At 44.7% G+C, this 13,614-nt stretch overlaps 1 protein-coding gene across 1 annotated transcript; it reads right to left on the bottom strand.

Annotated features, from left to right (window-relative positions):
* Positions 1–1,793: 1,793 nt before the first annotated feature.
* Positions 1,794–8,605, bottom strand: LOC308483262 (C-signal-like). Its single transcript, XM_081016944.1, has 6 exons — positions 8,364–8,605; positions 6,758–6,809; positions 4,781–4,968; positions 4,027–4,188; positions 3,202–3,312; positions 1,794–2,016 (listed from the first exon to the last, which is right to left on the bottom strand). The coding sequence occupies exons 1-6, from the start codon at positions 8,508–8,510 to the stop codon at positions 1,903–1,905; spliced, it is 774 nt and encodes a 257-aa protein (XP_080873070.1). The 5' UTR covers positions 8,511–8,605; the 3' UTR covers positions 1,794–1,902.
* Between the last annotated feature and the right edge of the window lie 5,009 nt (positions 8,606–13,614).

Below are 13,614 nucleotides of genomic sequence, written 5' to 3'. Positions count from 1 at the left end.
GGCAGTGACCAGTATTCTTCATTTTCACATAAGTATAGTATGAAAGCCTGTTGGCAGGTGTGCCTACTCTTTACTGCTTTTATTGGTACTATTTCTTTGACTCCTCATGGCCCTAGGAGGGACTCACTGGCGTGTCCAGATGTGCTCTGAGGACATCCCAAAACAGAAGCACCCACAAACATACTTATTTCACACACTCCAAGGCCAGGAAGAGAGTCCACAGCCTCCCTGCTCTACCTTTTTTCCTCAGGGACATTGGCTTCAGCCCCCATCTCCCAGTTTGTCCTCCATGCCTGAACCAAAGTCCAGCTTTCCAGTGGCCATCCTACAGTGCCTATGGTTAACTCCCATCTCCTTTTCCCTATTCAAAAACACCCTTCTGCTGTTCTCTTCCACACATGCCCCTCAGTCCTTTCCCTGGGCCCAGAAGGCTTCCTTTCTTCAGAGCTTTATAGAGTGGCCAAGGCTTCATCGTCTCACAGTATCCAGATGGAAATGGTTTGATGTGGTGGTTTGATGCAGTAACACAATGTATTAATGCTGAGTATAATCCTTAGCTAGTGGGATTACACACCAGAGTGTGCAAAAGGGGAAATTGTAGGTGTTGTTAAAATGATAATTGAATTCAAGATGTACCGTCTCTGATAACAACAGCTTGAAAGTATGTAGCTAACACTAAGCTTGAATTGAGAGGTATCACCCATTTATCCTGGCCCATCATCATGCATTTGTGCAGCTCTAAACTGTGATCTGGACTTGCTGCAAGGCAAACCCACAAAATCATCTTGCAGCCATAGGGAGAGAAGCGGAGGTCTTCTGGCCAATTGCTCTGGTTTTGGCCTGACCTGGCCAACTTCTCTCTCCACCCAACCCAGACGAGTAATAAGATGGAAGCTTATTATGGAATTGGTGCTGCTTGTACAAATAAGCGTTTTTGCAGCATCCATATATTGCATCATCAGAATGACAGGCCACACTTTCTTCTGCACTTTAATCTGAATTTCCCTTTACTGTGGAAAATCTGGCAAGTAGAAAGAGCCCAGGATGCAGCTGCAGGTGCTTCTTTTGTGAAAGGCTCATGGCACATTTCTATGATGAGTGATTTGTGGGGTGTGGTGATGTTTTTAGTGGGCAGCAATTCATGCCACTCCCCTCCTTCCATTTGCTTCCAGCCATGTTGATGACACTCCTGTGCCTATTTTCACCACTTTCTGCACACGGGAGGCATGCAGATTTCAACAATCCACTATGTGTGGAGAATTGCCTTCAAGGCTGTGATAAGAAAAGTACCAACTACAGAGGTCTAGCACAAGATCTCTTTATCACTCGTGCACAAGAAAGACTTCAGTATTTTAAAAAATCTTAACAATTTTGCCAGTGCCATATCTCACATACAAAGTACCTTTTTTATTTCCGATACCTAGTCTTCTTGTGTCACAGCACTTACAGTGCTCAAAAGAGCAGTCCTAGTCTAAAAATTGAGCCCTAAGGACACATGACTGCAGAGGTGGCCAGCTCACTCCAAGTTGCCTCCTAATTTGAGAAACCTTGTGATGTACTGGTGAAGGCAAAACTGCCAGCAGCCTTTTGAGGTTGGGTTCACCAGTGCTCTGTTTTGCCTTAATTATAAATTGGCTTCTGCGAGGGAGAGCAAGTAGGATATAAATGGGTGCATGTTTCATTGAGGGAGGCGTGTCAGTAACCCAGGGCTGGTGAGTGGAAATAGGGCTGGGAATGGAATCCCATTTCTTTACATGTCACATTTTGGGACAGAAGACAAGAGACCCAAGAGATGCCGCTTCAATTTTTATTCAAAAGACTCATGATATAAAGCTTTAGAAAGCCTCAGGCTGCTCCATCCTCATTATGTCTTGGCCCTTCCTTTGGTTCCTTCCGAGGCTCTCACCATGGCAAAACATTCCCTTCCCAAGTCACCAGCACCCCGTGTTGCTTTTCAGAGAGGTTGCAAAGCACTTTCATAATGCCAGACACACTTTCTTCAACAGTCAGGTCAGCCTGCAAGGTACAAACCATGGTTAGATAGTGATTCTGCAGAGGCACAAGAAAATCTGCAGTGATGGATGAGAGCTCAGCCAACCACATGAGTGATGGTTTTGCCTATCTAGCTACCAAAGGATTGGCCAGAAGGGAGGGATGGGATAAGTTTGTCCTTGGTTGTAATTTTAGTGTGGGCCTGACTGAATATTCACTTCTCCAAACAATAAGCAAAACTATATGCAGCTATTCTTGGAAATTGGCACACCCCAAAAATCTGTAATGCAATTCTCCCACCAAAAATGTGATCAGCAGTGTATTTATTACAGGCAAGTGTGAATAAAAATGCATCCATTAGTGAGCTCTTGGCTTCCAGGTTGATGTATATATGAATGAATACCGTGGAAAAAGTGGATAGAGGAAAGTTTTTCTCTTAGCACTAGACTAGAATTCGTGAAAATCCAGTGAAGCAGAATGTTGGGAGATTTAGGACAGACAAAAGAAAGTTAAACATGGAACTCACTTCCACAGGAGGCAGTGATGGCTGCCAACTTAGATGGCTTTAAAAGAGGATTTGACAAATTCGTGGAGAATAAAGCTATCAATGGCTACTAGCCATCATGACAACAGTGCTCTGCTTCCACTGCCAAAGACACCCCAACAACCGGCGGCTTCCTTAACTCAGATTTTAGTGGCCAACTCCTTGGGGTGGGCAAGGAAGGTCAATGCTTGGGTCTGCCAGGAGGAGCCTCTTCCCTTGGGTGTGCACAATATTAGTAAGACCTTCAGCAAGAGAACTGGTGAGGCTTAGGCTCAGCCAGACTTCCTTTTGTGCTACATTTCTAGGCACAGATCCAGGATTTCCAGGTCTGTGTCCTCCGAGTGTGGGGTTTTGTTTTTGTTTTTTTGCCCTGCCACTTTCCCCAGGAAACCCTGTGTTTTACTGCTAAATCAGAGCACATAGCAGTTTGTGGAAAAGCTGATTGCCATTTGCTCCAATTCAGAAGTAAAAACACTGGTTTTTGTGAGGAAAGTGGCAGGGCAATATTCTATCTCTCTCTCTGCCTGGACCTGAAAATCCCAGACACGTGCCCAGAAATGTGGCCCAAAAGGAAGTGTGGATGAGCCATTAGTATGTGTGTATAGTTCTGATTTAGAATGAAGTAATGCAGAGAGTTCTTAAGAAGAAATCCTTAGCTGACTCACCTGCTCACTTCCCAGCTCTGTTTTCACCCAGCCAGGATGAACAGCAGTGCACAGGATCCCATCATCTTTGTAGCCCATTGATTGGCACTTGGTGAGCATGTTCAAAGCAGCCTGGGGATGGACGAAGACATGAGCAGACCCCAATCATAGATGCACAGAGAGCAGAAAGGTCAACTAGGCTACTGGCTCAATATAAATTGAGGTTATAAGACCACTCACTTTGGACCCAAAGTCTCCCTGCTGTTCACATAACCAACATTGATTGGGCAGACACCGAAGCTGAATACTCCTAAATTCTGGGACAGTTTTGCTACTGAGACACGGAATATACTATGCTAAAAAGATGATGATGTCTCTGCCATGGCCATAAGGTGTAGTTGCAGTTGCCACATCACTTGTAACTGGTCCAAAAACTTCCCCCACCAACTCTAACATCTCTAGGAGGTAACAACCACTGGCATGGAAACTGCAACAGGTACCAGAATTATATAATGTAGCCTTACCCAACCTAGTGCCCTCCAGATGTTTTGGACCTCAACTCCCATCAGTCTCAGCCAGCATGGCCACTACATGACTTTTGGAAGAATTCTTACTGTGGAATTCAGGTGCACAAAGCAATTTTATCCACTCGTAAGACAGAACAATTTCAGTATGGACAAAACGTCCAACTTGGAGAGGGAGAAAGCTGGTGGGTGTTACACAAGGCATTTCAGTAGCACATCACTCACTAGGCCAGCCATTGTTGGGTACATAGAAAAACTTTCTCAAGGAAGGCAATGGACAGAAATGCCAGATTTGACCCATGTCCCACAGGAGAAGCCTGACCTTGCTGCAGCGATAGGAGACGACTGGGAAAGCGAAATAATGCTCTGGTGTTTTCTCAATGGATCCTAGAACAGTGGACATGTTGATGATGGCTGCTTTCCCGCAGCTCATGCCTTTCTGATTGGATCCGTGGGCAGCCTTCTTCAGCAACGGCAATAATTCCTAAAGAGAGGCAAAAGCTCTGCAGCTGTACAAAACTGGTCTGCATAAAGATCTGCTAGTAAATGGGCACAAGATTGCAAAGACCAACTACCTCTGGCCTTGTTTCTTACACCTCTCAGTTTCTACCCCACAACATCCTAGTTGGTTTTTTCAAAACGGAAGGTATTAAGACTCAGCTCTGTTTGGGAGTAATGGAGGGTAGATGCTGTCACAGAGCTGGGCTGATCTTGCAGAACTTTCTCTTACCAACTCAGCCTGTGAATTCACCTAGCCAGAGGCTATTCTCCAGGGGCCTTTTGAAGATAGGAGGAGTGACCTCCCTAACTCAAATCCAGGTGTCACCATTTACAGCCCACTGACCAAGCCCACAAGCCCCATTCTTTTCTCTTAATAATTTTGACCCTCAACAATGAAGCAGTCTGCATATGCAAAGAGGAAAGGCTGCTGTATTGCCCTTTGCTGTCTCCGGCCAGCTGTGCTGCCAGGAGCTGGCCTGGGAGGGGCAAGTCCTAATCCACTCTGTGTCAAGGGGGCCTGCTTCCCACCCTGTAGTCCAAGAAGGGGTTGCTCTTCTTGTGCAGAAAAAACTGACCTTGGTCACTAACATTGGGCCCACAAGGTTGATGGTGTAGACGTCCAGCATGTCTTTAGCAGTGGCTGACTCCAAAGTACAGGGCGGCATGACCCCAGCATTGTTGATCACCACGTTCAGCCCAGCGCCTCCCAGGCGGGCCTCAACCTTCTTGGCAGCTGCCTTGACACTTGCCTCATCAGTGGTTTCTACAAAGAAGAAGAGACAAGACTGTTTTGTGTAGGACTTGACTGCATTCTCACCTGTCTTGCTTGTGTCACCTATTCACAATAGGTGGGATTATTGGCATGTTCATTCACGTAGGAGAAATGCAGGGAGAGCAGGATTGCATCTTGTGGCTCTGCTTCCAACTTCAGTGTCTTCATCTGAACACTTGTAAGCTATGTAAGGTCACATGTTTGGATGTGTACATGGAGGTTGGTGGGGGCATCTCTCTCTCTCTCTCTCTCTCTCTCTCTCTCTCTCTCTCACACACACACACACACACACACACACACACCACTCCATCCGAGCCAGGCGGATCTCTGGAGGGAATACCATCCCTAAGAGGGCTTGGCTCTCATTCTCGCTCAGCCATTCATGGCGATAGAGAGGAGGGCATCTGAGGCACAGCTTCAAAGCCTGGGCTAGTTAATACAGGTGCAGATGGCTCTTGAGGTGACCAGGCCCAATACCTTTTAAAGCTCAATTTAAAAAAAAATAAAAATAGTTAAGCGAGGTGATACTGGGGCCCACTGTCAAGAGCACTTTGGAGAAAGCATCCCTTTCAATCATACTTCCTTACTCCTCTGCAAACTTCTGTTTCTTTAAGGGGCAGTCATGCAGTTTTGCTCTGTATAGCCAGGGGGGGAGCTGGGTGGGGCAAGGAGGAGTGAGGATTAGAGTTGAAATGCCATCAAGAGGTGCCTATCTTATTTCCTTCATAAGCAAATAGAAGCTTGCCTTTTGAAAAAGCCTTGGGCACTTGTCAGTATTTGGGAGGGGCATCAAAAGCAAGCAGAACACCTAATCTCTGCTGAGGGATGCCCTCATTCAGCTTTACAGAGGAGCTGCACACACCCATTCCATTGCCATGGCAGCTGGATCCGATCATTGGGGCCTATTGCTATCAAATGTTGCTGGGTGGGGGCCATTTATTGGCTCAGCGCACCACTGCTAATCTCTGCACACATGCCAAGCCTTCCTAGTACCTTATAAGCCATTATCTTTTGGCTACTCTCAGTGATTTCTTGACTTATTACCACATGTTTCGTCTTTCTTTGCAATGCAAGCAGTTACAACAGCAAGGCATGGTCATTTGGTCATTTTGATCTACTGGAAAGTAATTCACGAACCCGGATGGCATTCTCAGCCCTCCAAAACTATGTGTCTAATGCCTGTTATGAAATTAGAGCTAAATGTGCTGCCTCTCTCAAAGGTTTGGGTGGGTATCACAACCCTCCAACATTTCTCTGATGAAAATGATAATGTCTTATAAGGTACTAGGAAGGTTTGTGGGTGACTTAGAACCACAAGGGGAAATGGAGGAGAACAGTTAGAAAACTATTGTGCATGCTTAAAAAGGCTATGAATATTAGTCAAACTGCCCAGTTGGAGCTAGAGCTAATCAGCATGATCATGGGATGTATGTAGCGAAGGGGGTACATATCAAGGGGAAAATATGAAATAAGTGGACCAGGAAGTCTGTAAACTGCAGTCTCCTAACCAATAGGACAATGTAGGAGGGAAATTTGGACGGATTACTTAGGGCAAATTTGTCCAACAGATTCTGACTTGTAGTGCTTGTTTTGGGGCACATTAAGGGAGGGGAGAGGGCTTGTTAAAGATCCTCTATCTAGTACATGGTCTAGAGGAGCATCTAAATACAGCCAGTGCCTTAAGAAATGACCAGATACAACAGGGAGAAGAAGCTGCCAAGGCTCAAATTAAGAAGCAACAGCCTTGCTGCTGTTTGCTGAAAGAGCGGAGAGGGCTTACCGAGTTGCAGAATTGCCAGATTGGGGTGCTTGGATGCCAGGTGCCTCAGCTCCTGTAGGAAACAAAAGAAAACAAGTTATATCATGTTGTAATGTGTCCGAAGTTCCCCCACATACATTACCACAGAGTCGTTATAACTATCTTGTAAGTAGGCCAGTCTTAGCCCCATTGTGCAGGTGGCATCCTGAGGCTTCCATACTATCTCCCACAAGGGCATTGTGGGACTGAACTCGAACAACATCAAGAAAGAACTCAAGAATGGCTGGTGAGAGCCATGTGGTGGAGCTGGAGCAACAAGTTCAAACCTCTTCACATCTAAAGTTCACATGCAGACTGAAGGAGAACAATATACTTAATTACCCATTTCCTCCCAAGGTGAGCTAAACCTGGCAGGACAGCTTACTCTATGGCATTAACCCCTTCATGCATTAATTAGACTTAAGCAGGTTGGTTATATGAGGCAGTTTATCCCACAATAGGTGAGTTCTGGGTCTGAAAAGGTTGGAAATTTATGCCCTATGGGAATAGTCTTGGTGATGCAACTAACTGACCAAAAGAGCCAAGTGAGGGGCCATCTGCCCCTGAGAAATTGTGCAGCTATTCCAAAGTTTTTAAAAAGCTAAATTTTCTGTGCTCAGAAAACAACAGCTGGAAGCTGAAGAGGGGGAGCATTAGAGGGGAATGTTTTCACATTGTGCAGGTGCCTTGAACAAAGGTGTGGTTGTTCCATAGTAAATGCCCAGCTTAACTTTTAACATGCCCTGGAGCTAGTTGAACATGGCTGCTACCACTGTGAAAGCTCCAAAGTATTCAATATAGGCTGACTTCACCATGTTAAAACGAGGTCATGTGCTAAGGAGTTTCTTTGCAAACCACATCAGTAGACTCTTTTTTCTCTTATTGGAACAATAAGTGTCATTCTAATATTCAGCCTCATGTTTATTTCTCTTTGCTACAAACTCAGTTTGCCTCCAGCAACACTCAACTTCCGCATTTGTAAATAAATCCAAGCCTCCCTGTTCTCTCCTCCAAATGGAGAGGCCCCTAAATTAGGGAAGTCTAGAGCATGCAACTCCACAAACAAAAAAATCAACCAACTAACCAGAGTTCTCAAACAAGGCTTTGCAAACTTGCCTATCTCCTGTTTTAAATTCCCTGGCTGAGACGAGCCTCTTGCTTATATAACAACTTGGAAACTTTTTAGCACAGATTCTGAAAAGGGCTCTTGCATGCAACACTGACTTATGGAAGTCAGAGTAACACAATCTGGCAGCAGGGAAGGAGAAGTTCCAGCTGGAAAGGATGGAGTGTGGATGGATGCCTGACAGTTGCTTCAGGGGAGGGAAAAAAGTGGATCTTTCTCTTGCATGCACACCCAGGAATTGAAATCCCTAAACTGGAGGAAAGAAGATATTTCTGCTTATAAACAATGTGCAGGGGTTGGGGAGACAATGGGATTTGCAGAAAGAAGCCTGTCTCAGACACATCAGCTTTGCAGAGAGAAAGTGTTTGTCCTCCTATCGTCGAGGGGAGTGTGTGTGTGTGTGTGTCCTGAGAGGGAGACTTTCTGCCTTCAAAGTCAGCTAAAGAGAGTCTAACAACTCACCTGTGCTCTGGCCCCTTCTGGATCCCGGCAGGTTGCGAACACTACTTGGGGAGGGTTTGGTTTCTCAAGGAAACATTTCACCAGCTGCAGCCCGATGCCTCGGTTGGATCCTGTCACCAAGACACTGCGAATGTGACCTGATGCCATCCTGTTCTCACAGAAGCCGTTACTCCTTTCTGCAGCTCCTCTGTGCCTTGCCCCAAGTTTTCTTTCCAGTGGGCTGGGCGTGTGTCATTTCCTGCCGTGACTGGGGCACCCGCCTTCCTTCCCACTGGCTGGCTGCAGAAGAATATCAGGTTCCGTGTAGGCAAGCTCAGACTGCTCTTTGCTCAGAACCAATGGGCAGAAGGGATATGGTCAAGCATGAGGAAGTTTTTACAAGTTTTGCAGGCTTTTGGACTTAAAAATAAATAAGCCTCCAAGTCCTGTGAAATAAATGGGTGTGTGTGCACCAGTGCTTCTCAAGTATTTTAGATTGAATTGGGACCCACCTGTAAAAATTTCCACTTGACCTATGCTTTCTAGGCATGGGTCTGAGTGGTTCCCCCCCCCCCTTCCAAGGAAAAAACTGTTCTTTAGTGACAGATCAGAAGAAATGGCAATCCAGGGGAAACCCAAATTGCTGTTTGCCCCGGTTGAGCGCTAAAGATTTGTTTTCCCAGGGAAAACAGCAGGGCAATAGGAAGTGTGGATAAGCTGTAAATTCTCCTTTCAAATCCCATCATCCTTCCTGAAACAGTCCATACAAGTAAGGACAAATTCCAATTCCTTCACATCTTCAACAGTATTTACTCATGGCACAGAGCAGAAGTGGGGGACATGTCATGCTCTTTCTGGGGTAGTTTGTCCACCTTTTGTCGCCCCCCCCCACTCAGCTCTTACCTGTGGCTCCTAGAAGCTGTCAGCATGCAACAGTGGCCACACCCTGGGAAACAGCTTCGACTGGCTGGCTAAACCAGGTGAGAGTAGCCGATTACAACCCAGGGAGGTAGACTAGTATTTCCTTTTCCTTTCCTTTCTTTTTTTACAATCAAGTAGTATTTATATTTTAGGGGGGGGGGGAATAAAATAAATAATTTTCAGAAAACTAGAAGGGATGTTGGGAGTGCAGTGGCAGCAACTGTGAGAGGTCTCTGACTTGCACCAAGCTCAGGACTATCAGAAACTAGCCCAGGCCAGAAGAAAACCAGGCTGGCAATAATACTATTAGTAATAGCATGTATGCATAGAGGTGGTAGCCTGTTTCCTTTAGGAGGTATGCTAAAAGAAAAAAAATACCTCTAATTCCCTTATGGGGTATATAGAGCTCGTATAGAGTCCTTAGATGGAGTTCCCTATCGGTCGGAGAGAAAAAGCAGAGGACAAGAAGTGTATATTGAAAAGCAAAGCAGCTTTATTAAAGAGAAAATAAACTGTTGCAACAGGGTCCCCACTCACCACACGCAGGAGGGAGGAGAACCCCAAACAAAAGAAAAACAGAAGTTTATACCTTCCAATCCACAGGTGGACCTTCCCACAACCTATCCAGCCAGAGCGTCAGTCATACATCAGAAATACGTTATAGAAGGGAGGTACATCAGTTACAGATAAGTTTCACAGGATGCAGCTAAGTCTTTGACACCTCACTGAGCACTCAGTACAGTGATACCTCGGGTTACAGACACTTCAGGTTACAGACTCCGCTAACCCAGAAATAGTACTTCGAGTTAAGAACTTTTGCTTCAGGATGAGAACAGAAATCGCACGGAAGACTTCCGGGTTAGTGCCTCTGGCAATGGCGGATTTCCTCTGACCGGGAGGAATCCGCTTCGTGAAACTAGGGTCTGGACCGCCACGGCGAGGTGGAGACCCATTAAAAACCACAGGCGGGAGAAGCCTGTGGACGTGGGATTCGGCCGGCACCTTTAGCGCCTCCCCTACTCGCGGGGAAACCCGGTTTCGGGGATCTGGAGCAACGTGGGGTGAGCGGCACGGTGCTTTGAATCGACTGCTCTTTTCACGGAGTGAAGCCGCATTGCTGTTGCCGGAGAGCGCTGACTTTTTCCTGTGGACAATTGGACTTTAAACAACTACCCGTGAGTAGAACGGAAAATTGGATTATGAAACATCTTAATTTGGCACCGAAGCGGGAAGGTCTAAACAGGAAGTCCGCCTTCCGCTTTTGTAAATAGATTGAAGCAAAGACATTGCAAGCTAAAGTCTGGAAAGTCGCTTCTAAAGGACTAAATTTCCATCAGTTAAAACTACCAAACCCCCCTTGGAAGCAGGAGAAGAGGGGGGAAATCTTAGACTGTTTAAACCTGCAGGAGAGAGAGTAAAGAAAGATAAATTTCCACCGTCTTGAACCTGGGAACAGGGTGTCAGAGACAGACGTTTGGGGGAAGTTCATTGACTGTGAAGAAAACGCTTTTTTGACAGATAGTTAAAAAAGAGAAACATATTGATTCCAATGTTTCCTTTTGCACTTAAAAGGAACAAAATATCTGAAAAACCAAAGGAATTTTGTTGCTGGATCTGCTTTTAAAAGACAGATACAAACAGAAATTGTTTCCTCTAGAGGGAGCTTGTGAAACTGTTGCTGGAGTCGATCTGGGGAATTCTACAGCTGTGGAGATTAAAGATCGTGAGAACCAGACATTTGACCTTGAATAAGAATGTGCCCAGAAGAAGTTTTAGTGCTTGCTTTTTGCAAGACAAGTGCTTTACTGGAACAGCTACATGAGAAGATGGATTTGATGACTGTTGCAGTTAGCAATTTTGGACAAACAGTGAATACCTATATAGAAACCACGCAGGAAACAATCCAGGAATTTGCTTTGACAGGGAAAGTTGTGCAGGAGACAAAGGAGGAGGTTGTGGCTGAACCTCAAGTAACAGAAATGGAGAGAGTCGGGGCCTTGCAGGAACATAAGTTGTTGTCTCTGACGACTGAACCTGGAGAAAGTCAGATTTGGAGAGATGGAGTACTGTTTGGTTTGGAGATGGGAAGCTGGATAGATCCGCCTATGCAGGGATGTTTTCACTTTTGGGATCTGGTTTTGGGCCAGGGGGAGTTTGGAGTTGTGGGGGCCCTTAACCTTGGAGGGACTTTGAAATATGCCTTCAAATATCTTTTGGATTTCAGTGCTGACTATGGAGAATGGGCTGACCTGTCGAGAAGGAATAAAGATACTGTCAAGTTGGAGTCTCCCCGAGATCTACCCCTCAGTGAGAAAGGAAGGAAATTAAGAATAAGATCAGCAGAAGACAAAGTAAAGTGCAGGTATAAATATGAAGAAGACCTGCAGAAGGGACATGGAAAAGACTTAAGAGCCTCAGATAGAAGGTCACCAGGTTGATGGACTAGATGGAAGGGATAGAAAGGACTGACAAAACCCGAGACCAGGAAGAAGAGACGATGGATGAAGATTAGAAGAAAGTTTAAAAATTCATTTAGAAAATTTTTGTAAAATTAATGAGTGTTAGAAAAAATGTTGGAATGAAACTATTTGGCTTTAGTAGAAATGCTTTAAGGAATTATGTATAAATAAGTTTTAAGTTTTAAGCTTTAGGGCTTTTTATGGTAAGATAAGGTTAAAATAAATTAAGGTAATTTAATGACAGAATATAGTGAAAGATGGAAAGGATTTGCTGAGATAATTAATAACTAGAATACAAAAAAGGGAGGCGTGAGGAGGTCGATGAAACAAGTTAATGAAAGATAAAGATTTGGGAATATTGGATTTGGTTTTTAAATTTTTTGTCTGCTTTTGTTTTTGGTTTTGATGTATTGTGTGTTTTGTTTTTTCCCTTTTTTCTTTTTATTGACTTGTATTGTTGAATTCCTTTTTTTTATTCTGTTTTTTATTTTTTTGATGTATTGTAACTCTTTATTGTCTCTTTTTCCCCGCTTTTTTTGTAATTGTTAAACTTTTAATAAATATCATTTAAAAAAAAAGAGAGAACAGAAATCGCACGGCGGCAGCAGGAGGCCCCATTAGCTAAAGTGGTACCTCAGATTAAGAACAGTTTCAGGTTAAGAATGGACCTCCAGAACGAATTAAGTTCTTAACCCGAGGTCCCACTGTATTTAACATTTATATGTGGGGGACACACCCTTAGGAATGTGAAGAGGAAGTATTGAAAGAGCAACAAAGGGAATCTAGTGCTTGGGGTTTTGGCTTAACAGCGTATAGACTTAACTCGTTCCCTTACCCTTTGTCTGAATAATAAACCTTATTGTTTTATCAGTTTTTGTCTCTCTCTATATACAGTGGTGCCTTGCAAGACGAAATTAATCCGTTCCGCGAGTGTCTTTGTCTAGCGGTTTTTTCGTCTTGCGAAGCAACCCTATTAGCGGCTTAGTGGATTAGCGCTATTAGCGGTTTAGCGGCTATTAAAGGCTTAGCGGCTTAGAAAAAGGGGGGGAAGCGAAAAAAAATCTCAAGACTCGCAAGACATTTTCGTCTTGCGAAGCAAGCCCATAGGGAAATTCGTCCTGCGAAGCAACTCAAAAACGGAAAACCCTTTCGTCTAGCGGGTTTTCCGTCTTGCGAGGCATTCGTCTTGCGGGGCACCACTGTACTGTGTAAATCACATAAGGCATTATGTGATGTACCGTATATGGAAAACACTACTTGAAGGTTCCTGAATGAGCTTCCACCATCCATTGAATAAATGGCTTGACATTTGTGGATTGGTGTTATTCATTATAGACAGTTTCTGTATTCTTATAATAGGTGTGAATGCCATTACTTCAACGCAGGGGAGATTTCTGAGCAAGGCTGAACTTCAACCCAGAGGCTAAAACAGCTGTGCCCCCAAAGGACGGCTTGCCCCGGACAGCCTATTCAGGATGAGTGTGCAGTTGCTACTCTTGATGGGTAGAAAATCTGCAGCCACCAAGAGCAGCTGGATGAAGAGAAAGGGAACCCTGTGTTGAATGGTTTCTTTAAATGTAAAGGTTCATCATTGTTCCACCCGATGTGTATGTCTTTAAGGGGCCAGAGCAAAATAACGAGACTGCTGAGTTGAATTGATTAAGCTGTGTCAGCAATTGGGTAGAGTATGTAAGAAGCAGCACCTAGCTCTCCCATCACCCTGGGGGATGGGTTGGTGGTTGGGTCTGGCTTGTTGTTGATGTATTTAGTGTATAAGGAGTTTTTGTTTTTGTAATTAAAACCTTGTCTAAGTTATTTTTGAGTCCCTTTTTAATGCATGGTCTCCCCAGCAAGCTCTCCGCAGCGCTACCATACTGCAAATAGCCAACATC

The sequence above is a fragment of the Podarcis pityusensis genome (assembly GCF_964106645.2).
Source record: "Podarcis pityusensis genome assembly, chromosome: 8".
Taxonomy (NCBI): domain Eukaryota; kingdom Metazoa; phylum Chordata; class Lepidosauria; order Squamata; family Lacertidae; genus Podarcis; species Podarcis pityusensis.
Note: the sequence above shows the minus strand (reverse complement) of the source record. Positions and strands in the feature narration are given on the sequence as shown.

Bases quoted from the DNA above. Each gene is read 5' to 3' on its own strand.
- LOC308483262 (XM_081016944.1), bottom strand. From the start codon at position 8,510: ATGGCATCAGGTCACATTCGCAGTGTCTTGGTGACAGGATCCAACCGA. The intron at 4,969-6,757 runs GTAAGCCCTCTC...TCTTCTTTGTAG, and splicing joins TCTGGCAATTCTGCAACTCG to AAACCACTGATGAGGCAAGT. The intron at 3,313-4,026 runs GTCAGGCTTCTC...GTCCATCCCCAG, and splicing joins TCTCCTATCGCTGCAGCAAG to GCTGCTTTGAACATGCTCAC.